This window comes from Nerophis ophidion, linkage group LG01 (genome assembly GCF_033978795.1).
Source record: "Nerophis ophidion isolate RoL-2023_Sa linkage group LG01, RoL_Noph_v1.0, whole genome shotgun sequence".
In the NCBI taxonomy this organism is placed as follows: Eukaryota; Metazoa; Chordata; class Actinopteri; order Syngnathiformes; family Syngnathidae; genus Nerophis; species Nerophis ophidion.
Genome location: NC_084611.1, coordinates 57,954,279 through 57,982,196, shown reverse-complemented (window position 1 = coordinate 57,982,196; position 27,918 = coordinate 57,954,279). Strand labels below are relative to the sequence as shown.

Sequence of the window (27,918 nt, the reverse complement as noted above, 5' to 3'; positions counted from 1 at the left end):
TCCATTCAGTGTCTTTCTGTGAACCAGACGACAGTCAACCGCCGAGGACTCAGATGGGCAGCAAGCGCGCTCTGCTGCTCGACAGGCTCGCCAGCAACGTTGCCAAACGCAAGAGTTCAATGCCGCAGAAGTTCACGGGTGAGTGGCAGACCTTCAAACCTTACACATTTGACACTGACTTACTTTTGAAAATACATGTTGTATTTAAAGGGGCCCTATCCTACGTGTACATGTTGTTCTACGTCAGGGGTCTCAGACCGTGGGCCAATTGCGGCCCTCAACTTAATATGAAAGTTTAATGTTAGTGCGGCCCACAAGTTTTATATGAATGGCGCTTGATAGCGTTGTGTTATTTGGGTCCAAAATGTCTCTTTCATCGTTCTGGGTTGCCTACCCCTGCGTTAATGGGAAAGCGGCAAACGAGTAAAAGCGACAGAGACGTTGCCATGGATACGAGGGTTTTCTTACATGCCTGGCTGCAGTCACACCGCGACACCTGTCCGTCAGTAATAATAGTCCCCGATAACCTGGACAAATTCAAACCATTATTGTTTTTTTTTGTTTAATTTGCATTGCCTCACATGATGAAGCCCGGATAACACTCCGGGAGCCATCTCTTTTTTGCGCTCGCTATCCCGGTAGTTTCCCGGCTATTATCCGCCGACCGCTGTGTTTCAGTAGGGAGGAAAAGCGGAACGACACATTGCGGAAATAACATTATTCTCCGTGCGTCGGCTAAATACAAATATATTCCACAACCCCAAACATGTCTTTTTCAAAGCCTGCAGTGACGAGAAGGGTTAGTGATGTGCAAAGACCATTCCAGGAAAAGTGGGAGATGCAATATTTTTTTTTTTGGTTGAGCACAGTGGCAATATGATTGAGTGTCTTATTTGCACAGAAAAAGTTGCGGTGCACAAGGGATACAATTTGAAACATCATAATACACCTAGACATGCTGAAGAGTATGCAACATTTTTTAAAGAGCTCTTTTCTTGCGGCCCAGCCTCACCCAGACTATGCATCCAGTGGCCCCCAGGTAAATTGAGTTTGAGACCCCTGTTCTACGTGAAGTGTAAAGTTTTATTAGGAAATCCATTTGTGCCGTTTGTCCTGAAACTGTTTCTAGATGTAAGAATTAGGGTTGTGTCCCGACACTAATATGGATATAATAAAAGCAAGTATCAGGCCAGCATGGTGGAAAAGGGTTAGTGCGTCTGCCTCACAATACGAAGGTCCTGGTTCGAGCCTGCGCTTGGGATTTATATGTGTTGGGTTTGCATGTTCTCCCCGTGACTGCGTGGGTTCCCTCCGGGTACTCCGGCTTCCTCCCACCTCAAAAGATATGCACCTGGGGATAAGTTGATTGGAAACACTAAAATAGGCCCTGGTGTGTGAATGTGAGTGTGAATGTTGTCTGTGTATCTGTGTTGGCCCTGTGATGAGGTGGCGACTTGTCCAGGGTGTAATCTGCCTACCGCCCGATTGTAGCTGAGATGGGCTCCAGCATCCCCCGCGACCCCAAAGGGAATAAGCGGTGGGAAATGGATGGATGGAAAAGCAAGCATCAGATTACCCTATTTTTTGGACTATAGGGAAAATGGTAAATGGGTTATACTTGTATAGCGCTTTTCTACCTTCAAGGTACTCAATGTGCTTTGACACTATTTCCACATTCACCCATTCACACACACATTCACACACTGATGGCGGGAGCTGCCATGCAAGGCCCTAACCACGACCCAGGGTGACGTGTCTTGCTCAAGGACACAACGGACGTAACGACGTTGGTATAAGGTGGGGATTGAACCAGGAACCCTCAGGTTGCTGGCACCGACACTCTCCTAACTGTCTTTGTCCCATAAAAAAACGTCCTACCAGAACTCTCGAATAACTAAATATCATTGGGTGAATAATGTGAACTTACCACACCGGTATGTTTTAGCGCTTTCATGGCAATATAAACGCTGGAAATGTGTCCCGTGAAAAAACGTCCGACCGGAACCCTCTAATAACTAAAGTTCCGTGGGTGAATTAAGTAAACCCACTACAGTTTTTAGTGTTTCGATAGCTAGTCTACTGACACATATAAGTAAGAACTTTACACTACTTAATATTAGAAATGGCAACAGCGGAGGATGAATGCCACATAAGAATCAATCAATCAATCAATGTTTATTTATATAGCCCCAAATCACAAATGTCTCAAAGGACTGCACAAATCATTACGACTACGACATTCTCGGATGAACCCACAAAAGGGCAAGGAAAACTCACACCCAGTGGGCAGGGAGAATTCACATCCAGTGGGACGCCAGTGACAATGCTGACTATGAGAAACCTTGGAGAGGACCTCAGATGTGGGCACCCCCCCTTAGGGGACCGAAAGCAATGGATGTCGAGCGGGTCTAACATGATACTGTGAAAGTTCAATCCATAGTGGCTCCAACACAGTCGCGAGAGTTCAGTTCAAAGCGGATCCAAGACAGTAGCGAGAGTCCCGTCCACAGGAAACCATCCAAAGCGGAGGCGGATCAGCAGCGTAGAGATGTCCCCAACCGATACACAGGCGAGCGGTCCATCCTGAGTCCCGACGAGCGGTCCATCCTGGGTCTCGACTCTGGACAACCTTCATCCATGGTCATCGGACCGGACCCCCTCCACAAGGGAGGGGGGGACATAGGAGAAAACAGAAAAGAAGCGGCAGATCAACTGGTCTAAAAAGGAGGTCTATTTAAAGGTTAGATTATACAGATGAGTTTTAAGGTGAGACTTAAATGCTTCTACTGAGGTAGCATCTCAAACTGTTACCGGGAGGGCATTCCAGAGTACTGGAGCCCGAACGGACTTTTTTTGGGCTCTAGGAATCACTAATAAGCCGGAGTCTTTTGAACGCAGATTTCTTGCCGGGACATATGGTACAATACAATCGGCAAGATAGGACGGAGCTAGACCGTGTAGTATTTTATACGTAATTAGTAAAACCTTAAAGTCACATCTTAAGTGCACAGGAAGCCAGTGCAGGTGAGCCAGTACAGGCGTAATATGATCAAACTTTCTTGTTCTTGTCAAAAGTCTAGCAGCCGCATTTTGTACCAACTGTAATCGAGACAAGACGTAACAAACGCATGGATAATGATCTCGGCGTCTTTAGTGGACAAAATGGAGCGAATTTTAGCGATATTACGAAGATGAAAGAAGGCCGTTTTAGTAACGCTTTTAATGTGTGACTCAAAGGAGAGAGTTGGGTCGAAGATAATACCCAGATTTTTTACCGAGTCACCTTGTTTTATTATTTGGTTGTCAAATGTTAAAGTTGTATTATTAAATAGAGGTCGGTGTCTAGCAGGACCGATAATCAGCATTTCCGTTTTTTTGGCGTTAAGTTGCAAAAAATTAGCGGACATCCATTGTTTAATTTCATTAAGACACGCCTCCAGCTGACTACAATCCGGCGTGTTGGTCAGCTTTAGGGGCATGTAGAATTGGGTGTCATCAGCATAGCAGTGAAAGCTAATACCGTATTTGCGTATGACGTCACCCAGCGGCAGCATGTAGATGCTGAAGAGTACAGGGCCAAGGACCGAACCCTGGGGAACTCCACACTTTACCTTAACATAGTCCGAGGTCATACTGTTATGGGAGACGCACTGCATCCTGTCAGTAAGATAAGAGTTAAACCTGAGTCTGACATACCAATTCCTGTTTTGATACGCTCAAATAAAATATTATGATCAACGGTATCAAAAGCAGCGCTTAGATCGAGGAGCAGCAACATAGATGACGCATCAGAATCCAGAAGGTAGAGAAAAAGATGCTTATGAATACGGTGTCGGCACGCACTACAATTGCAGACGCGCCTACATTATCAGGACTAATGCAGATCCCAAATATACATCAGCAGGTACCAGAAGGTAAGAAAAGTTGGTTGTGCGTAATATTGCGAAACAAAACAGCAGATATGTCTGCTAATAGGTGCATTTTGCGGTCCTTATACACACCATAATAATACTCGTTTAATGCACCGACAATCCATCAAGCGATGCGGCTTCATAGCTTACTAAAGTCGTACTAAAAACATTCTGACAGATTTTTGAGCGCCGTGTGTAATGTTCTGTATTCTCAAAAAATAAATGGTAAATGGGTTTTACTTGTATTGCGCTTCAAGTTACTCAAAGCGCTTTAACACTATTTCCACATTCACCCATTCACACACATAGTCACACACTGATGGCGGGAGCTGCCATGCAAGGCCCAAACGTGACCCATCAGGAGCAAGGCTGAAGTATCTTGCTCAAGGACACAATGGACGTGACGAAGTTGGTAGAAGTTGGGGATTGAACCAGGAACCCTCAGGTTGCTGACACAGCCACTCTCCCAAACGTGCCACGCTGTCCCCCAAAGGAACATTTTAAGTTTTGGTGTTGTTTACTGCCATCATATTGCAGTCTACACGTATCTCTTATGTATGACTGCCATCTACTGGTCACACTTATCATTACACCCTCCATCCATCCATTTTCTACCGCTTGTCCCTTTCGGGGTCATGCGGGGGTGCTGGAGTCTATCTCAGGTGCACATGGGTGGAAGGCAGCCTACACCCTGGACAAGTCGCTATGTCATCACCTCAACTAGGGGCTATTTAGTGTTGCCAATCAAACTATCCCCAGGTGCATGTCTTTGGAGGTGGGAGGGGCCTATCCCCAGGTGCATGTCTTTGGAGGTGGGAGAAGGCCGGAGTATCCGGAGGGAACCCACACAGTCACAGGGAGGACATGCAAACTCCACACAGAAAGATCCCGAGCCTGGGATTGAATTCAGGACCACTCAGGACCTTCGTATTGTGAGGCACATGCACTAACCCCCTGTTCCACCGTGCTGCCCATCATTACACCATGTACCAAAATAAAATTGCTTCTAGGTCACTAAGCACAACCCGAATTATGCCGTACATTAGGCGCACCAGGTTATAAGGCGCACTGTTGATTTTTGAGAAAATGAAAGGACTCGAAGTGCCTGTGAGAACAATTTGGTATCTGAACAGTCAAAAGGCACGATTTGTCGTTTACGGGGGGAGCTAAGGCCCTACCTTACAGTAACAAAGCACAGTTCTCCAAAATGTTTCCAATTATATCCAATATCCTATTTACTCTTTGCTATTAACCATTAGCACAAAACCAAGCTCGTCGGCTAAGAGGAGAAGCATGCAAATTTGCCTCGTACTCAACATTGATATTTTATTACTGTTTTAGACTTAGACAAACTTTATTGATCCACAAAGGAAATTGTTCTTCACAGTGGCTCAGTTACAAAGGATGGAAAGGGTAAGGATGGAAAGGATAATGCAGGTATGAAGTAGACTAAAAATGTAACATAGAAACAATATAAAATATAACATATATGCAATATTTACATATTATATTTACAGTATATAGTCCAGCCATCCATCCATCCATTTTCTACGGCTTGTCCCTTTGGGGTTGCGTTCGGGCCGAAGGCGGGGCACACCCTGGACAAGTCGCCACCTCATCGCAGACAGTATATAATATATACTGATATATTGGTAACACTTTTGAATGGGGAACATATTCACCATTAATTAGTTGCTTGTTGACATGCAAATTAGTAAAATATTTGCTCTTAATTAGTCATTATTAAGTACTTATTAATTCCTTATTCTGCATGGGCTTATTATACAACCAGTACAACCCTAACTCTAACACTCTAACCCAGGGGTCCCCAAACGTTTTGACTCGGGGGCCGCATTGGGTTAGAACAATTTGGGGGACCCCTGCTCTAACCCCAACCCTAACCCTAACCCCTAAACTCTAACCAAATAACTCTAAATTAAGTCTTTGTTACTTAGAACATGTTCCCCTAGTGTCCAAATTACTCTTAATTAAGTCTTTGTTACTTAAAACATGTACCCCAAACTAAAGTTTTATCGATATAATAATAATTATAATAATTATTATATTATCTTACATGCACCTGGGGATAGGTTGATTGGCAACACTAAAATTGGCCGTAGTGTGTGAGTGTGAGTGTGAAAGTTTTCTGTCTATCTGTGTTGGCCCTGTGATGAAGTTGCGACTTGTCCAGGGTGTACCTCGCCTTCCACCCGAATGCAGCTGTGATAGGCTCCAGCGACCCCCCGCAACCCCAAAAGGGACAAGCGGTAGGAAATGGATGGATGGATGGATGTATATACAATATATAACAAATCCCAATTACCATGTATAATATTACAGTATATGTAACCATGTATTCACATACTGCACATGTACTATAAAGCCTCAGTGGGATCCAATATGAAAATGTAGCATATGACCCCTTTAAAAAAAGTGGATTTTTTAAATGTATTTATTTCTACCCTCTTTCTGCTACTTCACGCTTTGAAAAGTATGCAATAAATGTGCTTATATGCTCTTAGCTCCTCTATATGGACAAAAGTACAGTCATAGTCGAGTAATTGAAGATTAGACGAGAAACCCTCCCACAACCAACATGGATCTTACTTTTTGGACAAGTCAATCGTTTCGCCGTATTGCCTTTTCAACTCCGGTATGTGCAACCGACTAGTGGTTTTGTCCCTAAAGAGGAGATTTCATAGTTTACTGTCTGAGCTTCTTGCTTGTCAGTCTGTCGCTGGCCTCCATGAAATAACAGAGCGGTCTCTGCTGCCTGCCATTGTCAGCTGTGTCACAGGTGGGTATTCTGGATGAATTTTATATATGTATGCATACAACAAATGAGTAAGAACACTAACCCACATTGGATGCTTTTAATCCAAATGAATGAAGCATGAACGCAATACAGCACTGCCTCACTTTTCATTCAAGATGAGTACAGAATTCTGTAATTTTATAGGTTTTGACCAAATTCCAGGGGTAATCAAACGGTGCCATATTTCAATACTTTTGTTACACGTGACATCACATCAGAGCGGACTCAGCTGTACTGCCTCTAAGTGGTTAGAGCAGGGGTAGGGAACCTATGGCTCGCGAGCCAGATGTGGCTCTTTTGATGACTGCATCTGGCTCTCGGATAAATCTGAGCTGACATTGCTTAACATGATAAGTAATGGATAATTCCACTTGTAATAAGTGTTAAAAGTAATGTTCAAAACATAAAAAATTCTCATGCATTTTTAGTCCATCCATCCGTTTACTACCGCACCTGTTCAAGAAGTTGCGTTAAGAAGTTATTTATTTATCATTGGTTAGTGTGGGGCTTGTCCTCCTGGGGGTTCTTCAGACCACCAAGCACTGACATGAGAGCCCGTTTCAGTTGCTTTCCAGCAATTGTATTTTTCTCTTTCGTTCTCGCTCGCGCTCTGGCTCCAGCCCCAACCCCGTTTCTCCTCCTGGCTGCTGCTTATAACAGAGCGACAGGTGATTAGATAAACAAAGCTCAGGTGGGCCATATACGCAGCTCTCGCTGATTTCGAGGCCGGTCTTGGCACACCGACAGTTCGCTGCACGCCGGCGGGCCACACCCCCTCCATAGCTTCAGAATAACAATGTTATTACAAATAATAAGAGACCTATTATACTCTAGAAATGTTGGTCTTGCTTAAAAATGCACGTGTTTAGTTGTGTTCAGTGTTAAAAAAAAATAGTATATGGCTCTTACGAAAATACATTTTAAAATATTTGGCTTTTTTGCTCTCTCAGCCAAAAAGGTTCCCGACCCCTGGGTTAGAGTGTCCGCCCTGAGATCGGTAAGTTGTGAGTTGTGAGTCATACCAAAGACTATAAAAATGGGACCCGTTACCTCCCTGCTTGGCACTCAGCATCAAGGGTTAGAATTGGGGGTTAAATCACCAAAAATTGTTCCCTGGCGCGGCCAACGCTGCTGCCTCCTGCTCCCCTCACCTCTGAGGGGGTGATCAAGGGTGATGGGTCAAATGCAGAGAATAATTTCGCCACACCGAGTGTGTGTGTGTGTCACAATCATTGGTACTTTAACTTTAACTTGAAGTAATGTTATAATTTTCCATGATAACAAAAGCAAGAAGAATGCCCTCCAAAGTGCGGCGAGGCTCCACTTTTTAAAATGTGCGAGATCGATGCTAATTTACATTGAATATGGCAGATACATGCTGCTGATTAGCATTAGTGATTTTACATGGCCATTTCGACACGAGCAAATTTGGTCATTAAAATTACAACTAAGATGCATGCTACAGTCAAACAGCCGGATTAACTAAAAAACAAACTCCACGCGGTAAACAGAGTGTGCGATCTATAAAATAATGTGTACTATTAGTGGCCGTGTTGCGTGTGCAATTCGAAAAATGGTACAGATCGCCTTATTTATATGAGGGTTTTGCGTGTACTATACTGGCATTACCACGGAGACACTTGTTTACTTATTTACTTATTTATTTACTTTTGCTCTTTTCAAAGAAGCAGGAGAAATCTACCACTTTTTATGGGCATTTTGGAAGCAGTCATGGAATGCATCTTCAACCCAAAACCAGTGAAGTTGGCACGTTGTGTAACTCGTAAATAAAAACAGAATACAATGATTTGAGAATCCTTTTCAACCTACCGTATTTCCTTGAATAGCCGCCGGGGCGCTAATTAATTTAAAACCTCTTCTCACTCCTGCGCTTACTCAAGGCATGCGGTAAAAGTAAGCAGGCGCTAATAATTTTAAAACCTCTTCTCACCCCTGCACTTACCAATGGCATGCAGTAAAGAATGGAGTGTGATGAAAGGATACCATCATAAAAAGCACATTTAATAATAAAAATGTTATAATGGTTATTATTTTCAGCATGGGTGGTTGGGGACCACTGCTCTACAACATGTCATCACGCCCGCCTTTACACCATTCAACCTGCGTGCCGGCCGGACGCATCATTTCGCTGCTACTTGTACGAGATTGCAAGGCATACTTGTTCAACAGCCATACCGGTTACACTGAAGGTTATGATATAAACAACTTTAACACTCTTACTAATATGCGCCACACTGTGAACCCTAACCAAACAAGAATAACAAACACATTTCTGGAGAACATCGGCTCTGTAACACATTATAAACGCAACATAACAATTACCCAGAATGCCAAGCATCCATGACTCTTACTGGCTGTATTATACACCCCGCTAGCACCAAACCCCGCTCCCCCAACCCCGGCCACCTCAAGCGACGCACCGAAGGGTGGGGGGGGAGTGCTAGCGGGGTGTATAATACAGCCAGTAAGAGTCATGGATGCATGGCGTTCTGGGTAATTGTTATGTTGCGTTTAAAATGTGTTAGAGAGCTGTGTATATATATATATATATATATATATATATATATATATATATATATATATATATATATATATATATATATATATATATATATATATATATATATATATATATATATATATATATATATATATATATATATATATATATATATATATATATGTATACACAAGTAATACACAAACATATATAGACTTAGACTGAGACAAACTTTATTGATCCACAACGGAAATTGTTCCACACAGTAGCTCAGTTACAAAGTATGAAAAAGGAAAAGGCAGGTTTTAAAGTAGACAAGAAAATTTACCATAGTAGCGCACTCCGGGGGATCCCGCGGCGTTCCCAGGCCAGCCGGGAGACATAGTCTCTCCCTCTCTCTCTCTCTCTCTCTCTCTCTCTCTCTCTCTCTCTCTCTCTCTCTCTCTCTCTCTCTCTCTCTATATATATATATATTATTGCATATGCCTCACAATACTACAGCCCTGAGTAGTCCTGGGTTTAATCCTGGGCTCGGGATCTTTGTGAGGAGTTTGCATCTTCTCCCCGTGACTGCGTGGGTTCCCTCCGGGTACTCCGGTTTCCTCCCACCTCCAAAGACATGCACCTGGGAATAGGTTGATTGGCAGCACTAAATTGGCCCTAGTGTGTGAATGTGAGTGTGAATGTTGTCTGTCCATCTGTGTTGGCCCTGTGACGAGGTGGAGACTTGTCCAGGGTGTACCCCGCCTTCCGCCCAAATGCAGCTGAGATAGGCTCCAGAAAGGGATAAGCGGTAGAAAATGGATGGATACATAGATATATATGTATATGTACACAGAATGGCCCCCAGCCTAATATTTTTAACACAATGCGGCCCGCCGAGTCGAAAAGTTTGAGGACCCCTGTTCTAACATTTTTGAAATTGTTACTGCATGTAAAGTCTATTATATAATACTTGCAAATGAAACTTAGTAGTGTAAGAAAACAACATACTGTCACTGCCACTGGACAGTACATTTTCCTGTTAAATTTTTTAAAATCCTTTTTGACATTGTATTTTTACACAATTTATTGAACACACACACACAAAAGTACAAAAATCGATTGTCGGGTACCAAGAATCGGTACCACATGGTGCTAATGTCAAAGATACCCAGCTCTACGTTTTTCTACGTCCAACTTGTCTCAGTTGCTACATTGTGAGTAACAAATTCAAGTTAACGTTAAAGTACCAATGATTGTCACACACATACAATAGGTGTGGTGAGATTATCCTCTGCTTTTGATCCATCCCCCCGTTCACCTCCTGGGAGGTGAGGGTAGCAATGAGCAGCAGCGGTGGCCGCGCACGGGAATCATTTTTGGTGATTTAACCCCCAATTCCATACCTTGATCCTGAGTGCCAAGCAGGGAGGTAATGGGTCCCATTTTTATAGTCTTTGGTATAGACTTGGCCGGGGTTTGAACTCACGAATGAGTCAGTTTGGTAGAACTCTAATTATTAGTTATAAAATGTGTTCACATTTTTTGGGTGTCTAGAACAGATTCATTTAATTTCTGGTATTTTTGCTGGGAATTTTTTTTTCTTTTTTTTTTTTCTGTCTGACCTATTGAAAGAAATTGTGAAAAGAAGGCACCACTGCATCTCAATAATAGTAAAGGGCTTTCTTGTAAAACGCTCACCCATATGTTTATACACACTCTAACACCATACTTGCCAACCCTCCCGAATTCTCCGGGAGACTCCCGAATTTCAGTGCCTATCCCGAAAATCTCCCGGGACAACCATTGTCCCAAATTTCTCCCGATTTCCAGCCGGACCTGAGTGAGGGCAGCCTGTCCTCACGTCCAGGTTTCCTCCTTATGTTATGTCTTGTGATCATGTTTTGTTTAGTTATGTTCTGTTACTTCAAGACTCCATTAGTGCCTGTTTTTTCACCCCCTTGTTTTGTCACAATGGCGACCCATTAGTTTCACCTGTCTCACGTGTTGGACTCACGCACCTGTTTCAATCATGTCATTATTATTTAAGCCTGGTTTTTCAGTTGGTCGTTCTGGCGTCATCACCCTGTTTATGACCACTCTGTTTCATGCCTGTTTCATGTCATAGTTTATGCTGCCTTGTTCACGTCGCCGCAAGTAAGTTTTTGTTTATTAATGCCACAGTTAGTGTCTTTCGTTTCTATGCCCATAGTTCTGCCTTTGTGCTAGTTTTTGTTCTGTCGTAACAAGGACTACGGTGTGGTTTGTTTTCCCGGAATGCAAATGAACTGGACCGGTCGTGGCATGAAGGTTAAGACATGTTTAATTTATTACCATGAAAAAGTGCAAACCAAAGGCGCGCACCAGGCGGAGAACAAACTTGGTAAAGTAAAGAAAAACTAGCACAAAGGCAAAACTATGGGCATAGAAACGAAAGACACTGTGGCATTAATAAACAAAAACTTACTTTCGGTGACGTGGGCAGGGCAGCATGAACTATGACATGAAACAGGCATGAAACAGAGTGGTCACAAACAGGGTGATGATGCCAGAACGACCAACTGAAAAACCAGGCTTAAATAATAATGACATGATTAAAACAGGTACGTGAGTCCAACACGTGACACAGGTGAAACTAATGGGTCGCCATGGTGACAAAACAGGGGGGTGAAAAAACAGGAACTAATGAAGTCTTGAAGTAACAGAATTAAACAAAACATGATCACAAGACATGCCCCCTTATAAACAGCGTGCCGGCCCAGTCACGTTATTACATCTACGGCTTTTGGAGCTCAGCGAGCAACTGCACACACAACAAGAAGGTGACTATTATATATATTTCTCAGTTATCCATAGGTTTATCTATAACCCGTAAAGTAGGCCGGCACGGAGCTATTTCACTGCGTGCATTTATTCCAGCCAGCATGTTAATACACTGACACACAACATCCAGATTCCAATCATGCATTGTTTCAAAACTACGGCAAGTAGTAATATCCAAAAACCTAACAGAGACGAAGCAGAAGAACGAAGAAGAGACAGTCATGACGACGACTAAGAAGAAGAAGAAGAAGTACGCTTGCAAGTTCCAAAATGATTGGAAACAAGAATTTCAGTTCAACCAGGACAGCTCGAAGGGGAAAGGTTATGCTAGGGAGAGATGGAAGATTCCAGACTCTGGTGCATTTGATTAAAGGCACTTTTATGCGTGCCACACAGCAATGCATCATCAGAGAGGGTGTTCAGCATGGTTAGAAAGATGGTGACAGAGAATAGAACAAGGATGGACAATTCAACCCTACACTCACTCCTTTCCTGCAAATTAAATGTCACAGATGCTGCCCATACCTATGCTTCTTCAAAGGCTGTGCTACTGGCTGCAAAGCATTGCACTTTCAAATACAACAATGAGTAGAGGAGTGTTATGCGTGTATATGTGTAAATAAATGAACACTGAAATACTTGAATTTCAGTGAATTCTAGCTATAAATATACCACTCGCCCCTTAACCCCCCCCCACACCCCCAATCTCCCGAATGCGGAGGTCTCAAGATTGGCAACACACATACACAGACACATTTCAGTTGCACGCTCTGCTTTCTTGCATTGTTATAGTTTCACAATTAGGCCTGAAGCTGCCTGCAGAGTGAGGATACTCCTACGTGGTTGTCGGGCTGAAAAATAACGCGAGCGACATAACCGCAGAGAGAGAAACGTGAGCAGGTGCATCTGTGTGTGTGCTGCAGCTGCATTCGAAGTTTTGAGCCCTTTCCTCCTTGGCTACGCTTTGTCCGTCACTCGCCTCCCAGCACAAACACTTCTGTGGTATTCCTCCATGTTTGAAACCTAACCTCGAAACCTGTGTGTTCTCTTTTCGCGGTCCTGACGCTGTTTATTCTCCCCAATGACCCATTGATGTGTTTTTGTGGTGCTGGTCTAGGTGATAACGGCGTCTGTCTGGACTTGAGCTTTAACAAGGAGCAACCCGAGGAGTTCCCATTTAGCTCGACGATGCCGGACGCCCACCGCCAGCGGCCAATATTGCATCCCGGCCCAAACGGCGATCCGGCTTATCCCCAGAGGCATTACCCCGCTCTGAGTCCAATGAGCCTGGGCAACGGCCACAGGATGGTCATGCAGCTGCCGGGTCACCCTCACACCCCCCAGCAAGCCCTCGGCATGGATGCCTTCCACGCTGACGGGTCACAGGTCTCCCAGCCCGTCATGTACAGCTTAGGGCACTTACTCGGGGGGCTCAACCACCAGAACGGGGTCTCGCCCTCCCAGCCCGTCCACTATTCCCCCCAGGAAGCCCTGCAGGTTGCGCGGCCCGACGGAGAGGCCGCAGCGTTCCCCGGGGCTGTGTTCCCCTGCAGTCACTGCAAGGTGATCTTTCTCGACTATGTCATGTTCACAATCCACATGGGGTGCCATGGCTTCCGAGACCCGCTCGAGTGCAACGTGTGCGGCCATCGCAGTCGGGACCGGTATGAGTTCTCGTCGCACATAGTCCGTGGGGAGCATCGGCTGGACATGAAGTAGTTACCCTCACCAGTTCACACATACACAGTTACAGTCGTTTCAACAAGAAAAATGACCCCCGTTAGGTACACAGTGAATATACAGTGGAACCCGCTTGTGTCGACAACAGTCTTTCATCTCAGGTTCTTGCCTCTGCTTTACGCATCTCATCAGTTCATGCTCACAGATTGCCATTGGTCAGATCTGCTGTAAACTGTAACCTGACTTTCGCCAGATCCTTGGAGTTAGCTGAGCTCCAGACATTGATCTGGGATTTCTCAATAGGAGATGTATTTCTGAAGGCAAAAAAGACCATGGCCTATGGTCATGAAGTGTGGGTCATGACCGAAAGAGTAAGATCGCGGACACAAGGGGCGAAATGAGTTTCTTCCGAAGGGTGGCTGGCATCTCCCTTAGGGTGAGAAGTTCAGTCACCCGAGAGAGACTCGGAGTAGAGCCGCTGCTCTTTTGCTTGGAAAGGAACCAGCTTAGGTGGTTCGGAAATCTCGTGCGGATGCCTCACGAGCATGAGGTCCTCGTTGCATGTCCCACTTGGGGGAGACCCCGCGGCAGGCCAAGGACCAGATGGGGCGGATTACATCTCCTTCTGGCCTGGGAACGCTTCGGGAACCCTCAGGAGGAAGTTGCTAATGTTGCTCTGGAGAGGGAAATCCGGGGGTCTCTGCTACCGATTCCGTATAAGTGGTTGAAGATGGATGGATGGATGGTTGTGATTGGATAAACCACTTGTTCGTTATCTTGAATGATGTGCTACTTAGAACTCTCACATCAAAATCAACTCGTGACGCTGGGAAATCCGAAACAGAACAGCGGACATATAAGATAACGACAAGAGATGTCTGATAATGGCTTTTTTGCCGTTATCCGATATTCCGATATTCTCCAACGCTTAATTACAGATTCCGATATCAACCAATACCGATATATATAGTCGTGGAATTAACACATTATTTGTTGTGGAGTCCAGCTGGATGCATTAAACAATGTAACTTTACCATGAATTGATTAACGTGGACCCCAACTTAAACAAGTTGAAAAACTAATTCAGGTGTTACCATTTAGTGGTCAATTGTACGGAATATGCAGGGGCCTTCTAAAAAAAAAATCATTGGTTGTGATTGGCCTATGGTCATGCAGTGTGGGACATGACCGAAAGAGTAAGATCGCGGACACAAGCAGCCGAAATTAGTTTCCTCAGAAGGGTGGCTGGCATCTCCCTTAGAGATAGGGTGATAAATTCAGTCACCCGAGAGAGACTTGGGGTAGAGCCACTGCTCCTTTGCTTGGAAAGGAACCACGAGGTCCTCCTTGCACGTCCCACTGGGAGGAGACCCCGTGGCAGGCCAAGGACCATATGGGGGGATTACATCTCCTCTCTGGCCTGGGAAGGCTTCGTGAAACCTCAGGAGGGAGTTGCTAATGTTGCTCTGGAGAGGGAAATCCGGGGATCTCTGTTACCAATTCCGGATAAGCGTTTGAAGATGGATGGCTGGATGGATGGTTGTGATTGGATAAACCACTTGTCCGTTATCTTGACTGACGTGCTACTTAGACCACTCACATCGAAATCAACCCGTGACGCTGGGAAATCCATCACAGAACAGCCGACATATTGGATAACGACTAGAGATGTCCGAAAATTGTTTTTTACCGATATTCCGATATTGTCCAACTCTTAATTACCGATTTGGATACCAACCGATACCGATATATACAGTCGTGGAATTAACACATTATTATGCCTAATTTTGTTGTGATGCCCCGCTGGATGCATTAAACAATGTAACTTTACCATGAATTGATTAACGTGGAACCCGACTTAAACAAGTTGAAAAACTTATTCGGGTGTTACCATTTAGTGGTCAATTGTACGGAATATGCAGGGGCCTTGTAAAAAAAATATATATATATCATTGTTTGTGATTGGCCTATGGTCATGAAGTGTGGGTCATGACCGAAAGAATAAGATCGCAGACACGAGCGGCCAAAATGAGTTTCCTCGGAAGGGTGGCTGGCAGCGCTCTCTTAGAGATAGGGTGAGAAGTTCAGTCACCCGAGAGACTTTGCTTGGAAAGGAACCAGCTTAGGCAGTTCGGACATCTCGTGCGGATGCCTCACGAGCGTCTCCCTAGGGAGGTCCTCGTTGCACGTCCCACTGGGAGGAGACCCCGCGGCAGGCCAAGGACCAGATGGGAGGGATTACATCTTCTCTCTGGCCTGGGAACGCTTCGGGATCCCTCAGGAGGAAGTTGCTAATGTTGCTCTGGAGAGGGAAGTCGGGGCTTCTCTGCTACTGATTCCAGATAAGCGGTTGAAGATGGATGGATGGATGGTTGTGATTGGATAAACCACTTGTTCGTTATCTTGAATGATGTGATACTTAGACCACTCACATCGAAATCAACCCGTGATGCTGAGAAATTCAAAACAGAACAGCCGACATTTTTGGATAACGACTAGAAATGTCCGATATGGCTTTTTTGCCAATATTCCGATTTTGTCCAACTCTTAATTACCGATTCCGATATCAACCGATACAGTCGTGGAATTAACACATTATTATGCCTAATTTAGTTGTGATGCCCCGCTGGATGCATTAAACAATATAACTTTACCATGAATTGATCAACGTAGACCCCGACTTAAACAAGTTGAAAAACTTATTCGGGTGTTATCATTTAGTGGTCAATTGTACGGAATATGTACTGTACTGTGCAATCTACTAATACAGGTTTCAATCAATCATTTAAAAACAAGGGTTTCCAAAATAAGACTCTTCAACTCCAATTATGGAAAACAGTGCCAACATGGCACTGCCATATTTATTATTGAAGTCACAAATGGACTATGCTGTTTTATTTTCAATTAAACAATGGAAAATACATACTCATAATAGTACAGTTATTAGTGAGAATATACTTATTTTGAGGTTAGCTAATTTTACTTGTTTTGGAAAGTCTTGACAAGGCAATTTTTTTTGTTTTATTGGCAAATAATTTTGCTTAGTTCAAATAAAATACTCCTCATTTTTGTTTGTTTTTTTTCGTTTTTGAACAATGACTTTTTGCAGTGTAATGCGACCGTATTTGGTGAATAATCGCATGGAAAACACAAGGATGTAAATGGAAAATGTGCACACATGAAGGAAAACAATGTCGAAAAACAAAAAAATATTTTATCAACCTTTTAATTTTTGTCTGCGGATTAAGTTAGAAATACATGCACAAGGAATGGTTAATTGTTTATGTCAACAACTGCTTACGTCAACCAGCCGAGAGGTGTCGACATTAACGGGTTCCACTGTATATATATATAAAAAATAAAAATAATTTTAGCACAAGCTGGTTCACTTTGTAGAGTGAAAAGATGAGTTGTGCATTAAAGTTTTATGACACCAATGGCATATAATGTCATTGACGTAGCAGCTGATCATTACGAATGTGTCAAAAGTCTGGCCCAGAATGAACTAAAAAAAAAAAAACAACACATAATATTGAATAGAAAGAAAATACCAGCAGTTCCGGAAAAAATTGTTCTGTTCACACTAAAGCGATGATGAACCACAGAACTGATGTCTTCACCATTGCTTTTTCAGTCAAGAACTGGAATATTCATTTTTTCTAAATGCTGCCCATAGAACAAAATGTAGATAGATCTAATTCTGCCATGTTTCTCTTTTATGTGAAAGTAAAGATCACTTTTATACTGTCACACTGTCTGCTTGTCATAATTTACTGTCATTTTTGACCCCTAATCGATGGCACTTCAGCAATCATTTGGAGAACGCCTAGAAAGTTCATGTTGTTATGTTTTTGGGCTGGGAATTGTGCCTATAATATTGGCAATAGGCCATATTGCAAAAGTTGGCATCAGTTTGAGACCAGGAAAATACGAGGCCAGTGTTGAAGCTACTGCTCGCTTGACATTCTGCAAAGTTCTCAAATGGTTTTGTGATTTTTCCTTTAATTGTCGATTAAGATTTTAATCATTATAAAACAGGACAAATATTTAGTGTCCCTAAAGTGAAGTGAATTATATTTATATAGCGCTTTTCTCTAGTGACTCAAAGTGCTTTACATAGTGAAACCCAATATATAAGTTACATTTACACCAGTGTGGGTGGAACTGGGAGCAGGTGGGTAAAGTGTCTTGCCCAAGGACACAACGGCAGAGACGAGGATGGTGGAAAGCGGGACTCGGTCCTGGAACCCTCCAGTTGCTGGCACGGCCACTCTACCAACCGAGCTATGCCGCCCCAGGATGTACTGTATAATAAATATACAATTTAAATAAAAGTTTCATTTGATAAATAATTAAAGAATATAGTTGAGATAAGCTCCAGCGCCAGACACCCCCCCCCCCCCCCCCCGCTACCCCGAAGGGAATAAGCGGTAGAAAATGGATGGATGGATGGATTGATTTAATAATAGTTTTTAAAATAAGTACAAAAAAGATTTTTATATCTATATATATAATGTTATTTCAAAATATGATTATCCATCCATTTTTTACCGCTTATTCCCTTTCTGGGTCGCGGGGGGCGCTGGCGCCTATCTCAGCATGATTATGATTATGAAATGAAAATTATTTTTATATCATTATTTTTGATATACTATATAAAAATCTTTCTTTTTTTTAAGTTTAATTTGATAAATTAAAGAATATATTAATTTGATAAGAGTTTTTAAAATAAGTAATATATATATATATATATATATATAATGTTATTCAATAATAAGACAAAATTAATAAAATTTTATTTTATATAATATTTTTTTTATATACTTTATAAAATGTGTTTTTTAGATTTTTTAATACCAACAAATAATATTTAAACAGTTTTTTCAAATACTGAGCACGTTGCATAAATTCGTTGCATGTCTTTAGACGTGTGAGGCAGGTTGTGTGCTCTCTGCTGGTGAAAGCGGGTACTACATGATTAGTCTCCAATGCATCTTACAAAAATAACACTTACCAGATGCATACACTTATAATGCCATATTTCATCGAAGGCCTTTGTCATCACAGTTTGACAAATTGTTGACCAAAAAAAAGTGCTATCTTGTTTCCAGCTGGAATTACAGTATAGAGAAGTTATTTATAATATGTGTGCATTTAAAAAGATATCTATAGATTCGAAGAGTGTGCTGCGAGCATCCAGCTGCCACCACAATATCTATCCATCAGTAGCACTTCCCTTTTCTCACTTGGGCTTTGAAGAAAAGTGACGCCTGTGAGATAAACCAAACAGCGAGACGTCTGTGTTAGATCAGATATTCAGTCATCCATTTCAAAAATTGCTACCACGATGCTTCAATAATAGTACAAAAACCCAAAACCAGTGAAGTTTGTAGGTGTGTAAATCATAAATAAAAACAGAATACAATGATATGCAAATCCTTTTCAACCTATATTCAATGGAATAAAATGCAAAGACAAGACAGTGGCAAACTTTAGTTTTTTTGCAAATATTAGCTCATTTGGAATTTGATGCCTGCTACATGTTTCAAAAAAGCTGGCACAAATGGAAAAAAAGATGAGGAATGCTCATCAAACACTTATTTGGAACATCCCACAGGTGTGCAGGCTAATTGGGAACAAGTTCATGGGTGCCATGATTGGGTATAAAAGCAGCTTCCATGAAATGCTCACTCATTCACAAACAAGGACGGGGCGAGGGTCACCACTGTGTGAACAAATGTGTGAGTAAATTGTCCAGCAGTGTAAGAACAACATTTCTCAATGATCTATTGCAAGGAATTTAGGGATTTCACCATCAATGGTCCGTAATAGCATCAAAAGGTTCAGTGTATATGGAGATCACTGCACGTAAGCGATGATATTATGGACCTTCGATCCTTCAGGCAGTACTGCATCATAAAGCGACTACAGTGTGTAAAGGATATCACTTCGTAGGCTCAGGAACACTTATGAAAACCACTGTCAGTAACTACAGTTCGTTGCTACATCTGTAAGTGCAAGTTAAAACTCTACTATGCAAAGTCAACTGCATTTTTTAACAACACCCGGAAGTGCTGGGCCCGAGCTCATCTAAGATGGACTGATGCAAAGAGAAGAGGGTTCTGTGGTCTGATGAGTCCACATTTGAAATTGTTTTGGGAAACTGTGGATGTCGTACCCTCTGACACAAAGAGGAAAACAACAATCCGGATTGGTCTAGGCCAGGGGTCGGCAACCTTTACCACTCAAAGAGCCATTTCGACCCGTTTCACAAAATATGGAAGACAATGGGAGCCGCAACTATTCTTGCCAATATCTGCTGGTGGTCACCCAGATGACAAGAATAAGGGCATGCTATGAAGCCATTACCTTAAACACCTTCTACAACATGTACAAACTGCTTGCCAGTCCAGGAACATGTTGTAAGAGGCTTCCGCAGATGCACGCACACGACTGGAAGGCATACTGGGTGACACAGAACACACTGACGGTTGTGAAATAAACAACTTTAACACTCCTACTAATATGCGCTACATTGTGAACCCACACAAAAGAAGAATGACAAACACATTTCGGGAGAAAATCCTCACAGTAACACAACATAAACGCAACACAACAAATACCCGGAATCCTTTGCATCCATGACCATTCCTGATTATGTTATACACCCCGCGAGCACCAAACCCCGCCCACCTCAACCACGCAGGAGGGGGGTTGGTGCTTGCGGGGTGGTTAACATAGTCAGGAATTGTCATGGATGCAAAGGATTCTGGGTAATTTTTGTGTTGTGTTTATGTTGTGCTACTGTGAGGATTTTCTCCCGAAATGTGTTTGCCATTCTTCTTTTGTGTGGGTTCACAATGTGGCGCATATTAGTGGGAGTGTTAAAGTTGTTTATATCACAACCGTCAGTGTACTCTGTGTCACCCAGTATGCCTTGCAATCTCATACATGTGCCGATAGAAGCAGCAAAATGCATATGTCCGGTCGGCACGCAAATAGTATTCCGTGAATGGCGGGCGCGATGACGTTCAAGAGGACGCAAATAGCATTTCGTGAATGGCGGGCGCGATGACGTTCAAGAGGACGCAAATAGTATTCCGTGAATGGCGGGCGCGATGATGTTCAAGAGGACGTTAAGAGTAATATCATCACAGCACGCCCTTAATATTCTAGTCCGAGTGAAAATTGGAGAAAGTTGACTCCGGGTGATGTCCGGGAGAGGCATTGAATTCCCGAATCTCCCCACAACAATCAGGGGGGACGGCGATTGTGCAGCTGAGCCGCATCAGAGTTGCCAAAGAGCCGCATACGACTCTGAAGCCGCGGGTTGCCGACACCTGGTCTAGGCACAAAGTTCAAAAGCCAGCATCTGTGATGGTATGGGGGTGCATTAGTGCCAAAGGCATGGGTAACTTACACATCTGTGAAGACACCATTAATGCTAAAAGAAACATACAGGTTTTGGAGCAACATATGTTGCCATTCAAGCAACGTTATCATGGACACCCGTGCTTATTTCAACAAGACAATGCTAAGCCACATGTTACAACAGCGTGGCTTCATAGTAAAAGAGTGCGGGTACTACTAGACTGGCCTGCCTGTAGTCCAGACTCATTGAAAATGTGCGGCGAAATATGAAGCCTAAAATACCACAACGGAGACCCTGGACTGTTGAAAAACTTAAGCTGTACATCAAGCAAGAATGGGAAAGAAATCCACCTGAAAAGCTTCAAAAATTGCTCTCCTCAGTTCCCAAAAGAGTGTTGTTCAAATAAAAGGCCATGTAACACAGTGGTAAAAATGCCTCTGTGCCAACTTTTTTGCAATAGGTTGCCGCCATTAAACTCTAATTTTTTCCAAGAAAAAAAAAATGTGTTTGCAGTCTACTCAATTGAACATAACTTGAAAATGATTTGCAAATCATTGTACAGGTCCTGCAGTCCTGGGTTCAAATCCAGGCTCGGGATCTTTCTGTGTGGAGTTTGCATGTTCTCCCCGTGAATGCGTGGGTTCCCTCCGGGTACTCCGGCTTCCTCCCACTTCCAAAGACATGCACCTGGGGATAGGTTGATTGGCAACACTAAATTGGCCCTAGTGTGTGAATGTGAGTGTGAATGTTGTCTGTCTATCTGTGTTGGCCCTGCGATGAGGTAGCGACTTGTCCAGGGTGTACCCCGCCTTCCGCCCAATTGTAGCTGAGATAGGCGCCAGCGCCCCCCGCGACCCCAAAAGGGAATAAGCGGTAGGAAATGGATGGATGGATGGATGTACAAACCCCGTTTCCATATGAGTTGGGAAATTGTCCATCCATCCATTTTCTACCGCTTATTCCCTTTTGGGGTCGCCGGGGGCGCTGGCGCCTATCTCAGCTACAATCGGGCGGAAGGCAGGGTACACCCTGGACAAGTCGCCACCTCATCGCAGGGCCAACACAGGGAAATTGTGTTAGATGTAAATATAAACGGAATAAAACGATTTGCAAATCATTTTCAACTCATATTCAGTTGAATATGCTACAAAGACAACATATTTGATATTCAAACTGATAAACAGTTTTCTTTTTTTTTTTTGCAAATAATCATTAACTTTAGAATTTGATGTCAGCAACACGTGACAAAGAAGTTGGGAAAGGTGGCAATAAATACTGATAAAGTTGAGGAAAGCTCATCAAACACTTATTTGGAACATCCCACAGGTGTGCAGGCTCATTGGGAACAGGTGGGTGCCATGATTGGGTACAAAAACAGCTTCCATGAAATGCTAAGTAATTCACAAACAAAGATGAGGCGAGGGTCACCACTTTGTAAGCAAATTGTCGAACAGTTTTAGAACAACATTTTTTAATGAGCTATTGCAAGGAATTTAGGGATTTTACCATCTACGGTTCGTAAAATCATCAAAAGGTTCAGAGAATCTGGAGAAATCACTACACGTAAGCGATGATATTACGGACATTTGAACCCTCAGGCGGTACTGCATCAAAAACCGACATTAGTGTGTAAAGGATATCACCACGTGGGCTCAGGAACACTTCATAAAACCACTGTCAGTAACTACAGTTGGTCGCTACATCTGTAAGTACAAGTTAAAACTCTACTATGCAAAGCAAAGCCCATTTATCAACAACACCCAGAAACGCCGCCGGCTTGGCTGGGCCTGAGCTCATCTAATATGGACCGATGCAAAGTGGAAAAGTGTTCTGTGGTCTGAAGAGTCCACATTTCAAATTATATTTGGAAACTTTGGACGAGGTGTCCTCCAGAACAAAGAGGGGGAAAAAAACATCCAGATTGTTATAGGCGCAAAGTTCAAAAGCTAGCATCTGTGATGGTATGGGGGTGCATTAGTGCCCAAGGCATGGGTAACTTACACATCTGTGAAGACACCATTAATGCTGAATGGTCCATACAGGTTGTGGAGCAACATATGTTGTCATCCAAGCAACGTTATCATGGACTCCCCTGCTTATTTCAGCAAGACAATGCCAAGCCACGTGTTACAACGGCGTGGCTTTGTAGTAAAAGAGTGCGGATACTTTTCTGCCCCGCCTGCAGTCCAGACCTGTCCCCCATTGAAAATGTGTGGCGCATTAGGAAGCGTAAACTACGACAGCGAAGACCCCGGACTGTTGAACGACTGAAGCTCTACATAAAACAAGAATGAGAAAGAATTCCACTTTCAAAGCTTCAACAATTAGTTTCCTCAGTTCCCAAACGTTTATTGAGTGTTGTTAAAAGAAAAGTTGATGTAACACAGTGGTGAACATGCCCTTTCCCAACTACTTTGGCAGGTGTTGCAGCCATTCTAAGTTAATTATCATTTGCAAAAAAAAATAAAGTTTATGAGTTTGAACATCAAATATCTTGTCTTTGTAGAGCATTCAACTGAATATGGGTTGAAAATGATTTACAAATCATTGCATTCCATTTATATTTAAATCTAACACAATTTCCCAACTAATATGGAAACGGGGTTTGTACAATAATACATTTTTTTTATAAGGCACCTTTAAAGGCATTCATTCCAGGTGTGCGGCACTTAAAAGCAGTTAAAAATGACAATCAAGCAGTTAAAATGTAACCATAAATAACACTTTAAGCAGAGCAACAATTGAAACCTGACACAGGTGTCAACAGGCAGAGGTTTGCCAAGGGGTTTTGAGGTGAGTTTTAAAAGTGCGAATAGTCAATGTTCTTGATATCGTGGTGGAGGGAGAAATGACCCCCATGGTAGGTATAGGAAACGGTCAGATTGATGGAGGATGGAGACTTGTCCGGGTGGGATGTTGGTGTGGAAGAGGCCAGACAGGTATGGTGATGTGACTTGATGACAGGGGGTTCTGGTGATTACAAACCCGTTTTCCATATGAGTAGGGAACTTGTGTTGGATGTAAATATAAACGGAATACATCCATCCATTTTCTACCGCTTATTCCCTTTTGGGGTTGCGGGGGGCGCTGGCGCCTATTTCAGCTACAATTGGGCGGAAGGTGGGGTACACCCTGGACAAGTCGCCACCTCATCGCAGGGCCAACACAGATAGACAGAAAACATTCACACACTAGAGCCTAGCCAACACTAGAGATAGTGTTGCCAATCAACCTATCCCCAGGTGCATGTCTTTGGAGGTGAGAGGAAGCCGGAGTACCCGGAGGGAACCCACGCATTCACGGGGAGAACATGCAAACTCCACACAGAAAGATCCACAATGATTTGCAAATCCTTTTCAATCCAATTGAATGCACTACAAAGACAAGATATTTGATGTTCAAACTGATAAACTTTATTTTTTTTGCAAATAATGATTAACCTAGAATTTCATGGCTGCAACACGTGCCAAAGTAGTTGGGAAAGGGCATGTTCAGCACCTTTTTTTTTAACAACACTCAATACACGTTTGGGAACTGAGAAGACACATTTTTTAAGCTTTTCAGGTGGAATTATTTCCCATTATTGCTTGATTTACAGGTTAAGTTGTTCAACAGTCCGGGGTCTTTGTTATCGTATTTTAGGCTTCATAATGCGCCACACATTTTTGATGGGAGACAGGTCTGGACTGCAGGCGGGCCAGGAAAGTACCCACACTCTTTTACTACGAAGCCACGCTGTTGTTCCACTTGTCTTGCTGAAATAAGCAGGGGCGTCCATGATAACGTTGCTTGGATGACAACATATGTTGCTCCAAAACATGTATGGACCTTTCAGCATTAATGGTGCCTTCACAAATGTGTAAGTTACCCAGGCTTTGGGCACTAATACACCCCCATACCATCACAGATGCTGGCTTTTGAACTTTGCGCCTACAACAATCCGAATGGTTATTTTTCTCTTTGTTCTGGAGGACACCACGTCCTCTGTTTCCAAATATAATTTGAAATGTGGACTCGTCAGACCGCAGAACACTTTTTCACTTTGCATCGGTCCATCTTAGGTGAGCTCGGGCCCACCGTTTCAGGATATTGTTGAAAAATGGGTTTGGCTTTGCAAAGTAGAGTTTTACCTTGCATTTACAAATGTAGCGACCAACTGTAGTTACTGACATTGGTTTTATGAAGTGTTCCTGAGCCCGTGTGATGATATCTTTTACACACTGATGTCGGATTTTGATGCAGTACCGCCTGAGGGATCAAAAGTCCATAGTGTAATCGATTACGTGCAGGGATTTCTCTAGATTCTCTGAACTTTTTGATGATTTAACGGACCGTAGATGGTAAAATCCCTAAATTCCTTGCAATAGCTCGTTGAGAAATGTTGTTCTAAAGCTGTTTGACAATTTGCTTACAAAGTGGTGACCCTCACCCCATCCTTGTTTGTGAATTACTTAGCATTTCATGGAAGCTGCTTTTATACCCAATCATGGCACCCACCTGTTCCCAATTAGCCTGCACACCTCTGGGATGTTCCATATAAGTGTTTGATGAGCATTCCTAAACTTTTTTAGTATTTATTGTCACCTTTCCCAACTTCTTTGTCACGTGTTGCTGACTTCAAACTCTTAAGTTTATGATTATTTGCACAAAAAAAATGTTTATCAGTTCGAACATCAAATATGTTGTCTTTGTAGCATATTCAACTGAATATGGGTTGAAAATTATTTGCAAATCATTGTATTCCGTTTATATTTACATCTAACACAATGTCTCAACTCATATGGAAACGGGGTTTTTATATATGTATTTATATATATTATATATATATATATATATATATATATATATATATATATATATTTATATATATATGTACTTCATTTCTACAGAACTGTGTCATGAGGGGTTTCCTCAATTGTCAGGAGATTTTAATGGAAGCATTCACATACAATAATTTATAAAGGGCACAGAGTGAGTAGGTACAGGCAGGCGTAGGGGCGTGGTGATTGGCTCATGTGTTGCCTAGGAGGTGTTTCCGTCTGTGACGGCATGCTGATATAATTTCGCTGCGCTTGTTGTTGCTGCGCCTGCCTTTACCTACCCACTCTTTGCCCTATTCAAACCATTGTATGTGAATGCTTCCATTAAAATCTCCTGACGATTGAGGGAACCCCTCATGAAACAGTTCTGTAGAGATGAAGTAGTCTTGAGATTTTTCCCACACATACATATTGTGCTCTACCACGGTATCGAGCACTATTCTCTAAATAATCCAATTAAGACATATTCCGCTCCAAATTGACATTTGTTGAGCACTGTACGACGATCCGAAATGGAAAGATTCAGCATTGACTACTCCACGAAGAACATTCCCATACCCGCGCAGAATGACTAAGACTCATAGAAAAGACGGAACACTTCCTAAGAAGCCCACTTTTTCCTCCACCCTGAAACAAAAGGAACGCAAAAGGAAACTTACAGATTCAAATCCACCAAGAACCCACCCACAGTCAAGGAATTAAAGGATTTTGAGAACGACATGCTCAAAATGATACAATCAGTCAAATTCAAGCTGAAAAATGACACGGAGAGCATCAAGAAAGCAAGCAACCTCTTCATCGCCGCCGATAAAACCACAAACTTCTACAGAATGGACTTACCCATAACCCTTTACTGGACAAAAGCATCACCAAATCATACAAAAAAACGCAGCCCAGCACTTTACAGAACATCCACCTGGAAAACAAACGGATCGCAACCAAACTGGATATTGAGGACAGGGTGGACACCACAGCCAACAAGGAAGCCTTCATAACATTGAAGGACCACAAACCCAACTTTGCAAATAACCCAACATGCTGACTAATAAACCCAACTAAATCCGAAATAGGAAAAATCAGCAAAATAATCCTGGACAGAATCAACACAAAAATCAAGGACAAAACACCACTCGACCAATGGAGAAATACAGCAGCAGTAATCAAATGGTTTTACAACATCCAAGACAAACAACAGCACAACTTCATCTCCTTCGACATCAAAGAATTCTACCCTACTGACCCAAGCACTAGACTTCGCTTCGGACTACGGTTCAATCACAGGCAAACAAAGAAACATCATCATCCACGCAAAGAACTCCATACTCATACGCTACAATACAAAATGGCAAAAAAAGAACAATTCATCATTTGACGTTACTATGGGGAGTTTTGAAGGAGCAGAAACGTGTGAACTCGTTGGGAGTTTCCTCCTCTCCCAGCTCGCTAGCCTCAAACTGAACCTTGGTATTTACCGTGATGACGGACTGGCAGTGTGTCGCGCCTCGCTAAGGAGCAGCGAGAATACCAAGAAGCGTATATGCCAAATCTTCAAAGAGCACGGCCTACGGATCACGATCGAAGCCAACAAGCAAACCGTCAACTTCCTCGACGTCACTTTCAACCTGAGAAATAACAGCTACCAACCATTCACGAAACCCAACACAACACTCCAATACGTGCACCATGACAGCAACCACCCACCCAGCACCACAAAAAGAATACCTACTGTAATTAATAAAAGGCTATCGAAGCAGTCATCTAGCAAGGCTGAATTCGACCAAGCAACCCCCCCCGTACCAGAAAGCACTTGATGAAAGCAGATACAACTTCACCCTCACCTACGAACCCACGCCAGGAAACCAACCAAAAAAGAGCAGAAAACGAAACAACATCATCTGGTACAATCCACCATACAGAAAAAACGTCTCAACTAATATTGGCCACAAGTTCCTCACTCTGATCGACTAACACTTCCCCAAAGGCAACACCCTAAG

The 27,918-nt window shown here is 42.9% G+C and overlaps 1 protein-coding gene across 2 annotated transcripts in view; it reads left to right on the top strand.

The window, feature by feature from the left end:
* LOC133557516 (zinc finger protein Aiolos-like) overlaps positions 1-17,482 on the top strand; it is a 63,827-nt gene extending 46,345 nt beyond the window's left edge. The window contains exons 7-8 of one of the 2 annotated variants that reach the window (XM_061908001.1): positions 10-138; positions 13,170-17,482. In XM_061908001.1, the coding sequence (XP_061763985.1) occupies positions 10-138; positions 13,170-13,771 (731 nt within the window). In that variant the 3' untranslated portion in view covers positions 13,772-17,482. The remainder of the gene's footprint in view (positions 1-9; positions 139-13,169) is intronic. The other variant, XM_061908011.1, reaches the window with a different exon arrangement.
* Positions 17,483-27,918: the final 10,436 nt, after the last annotated feature.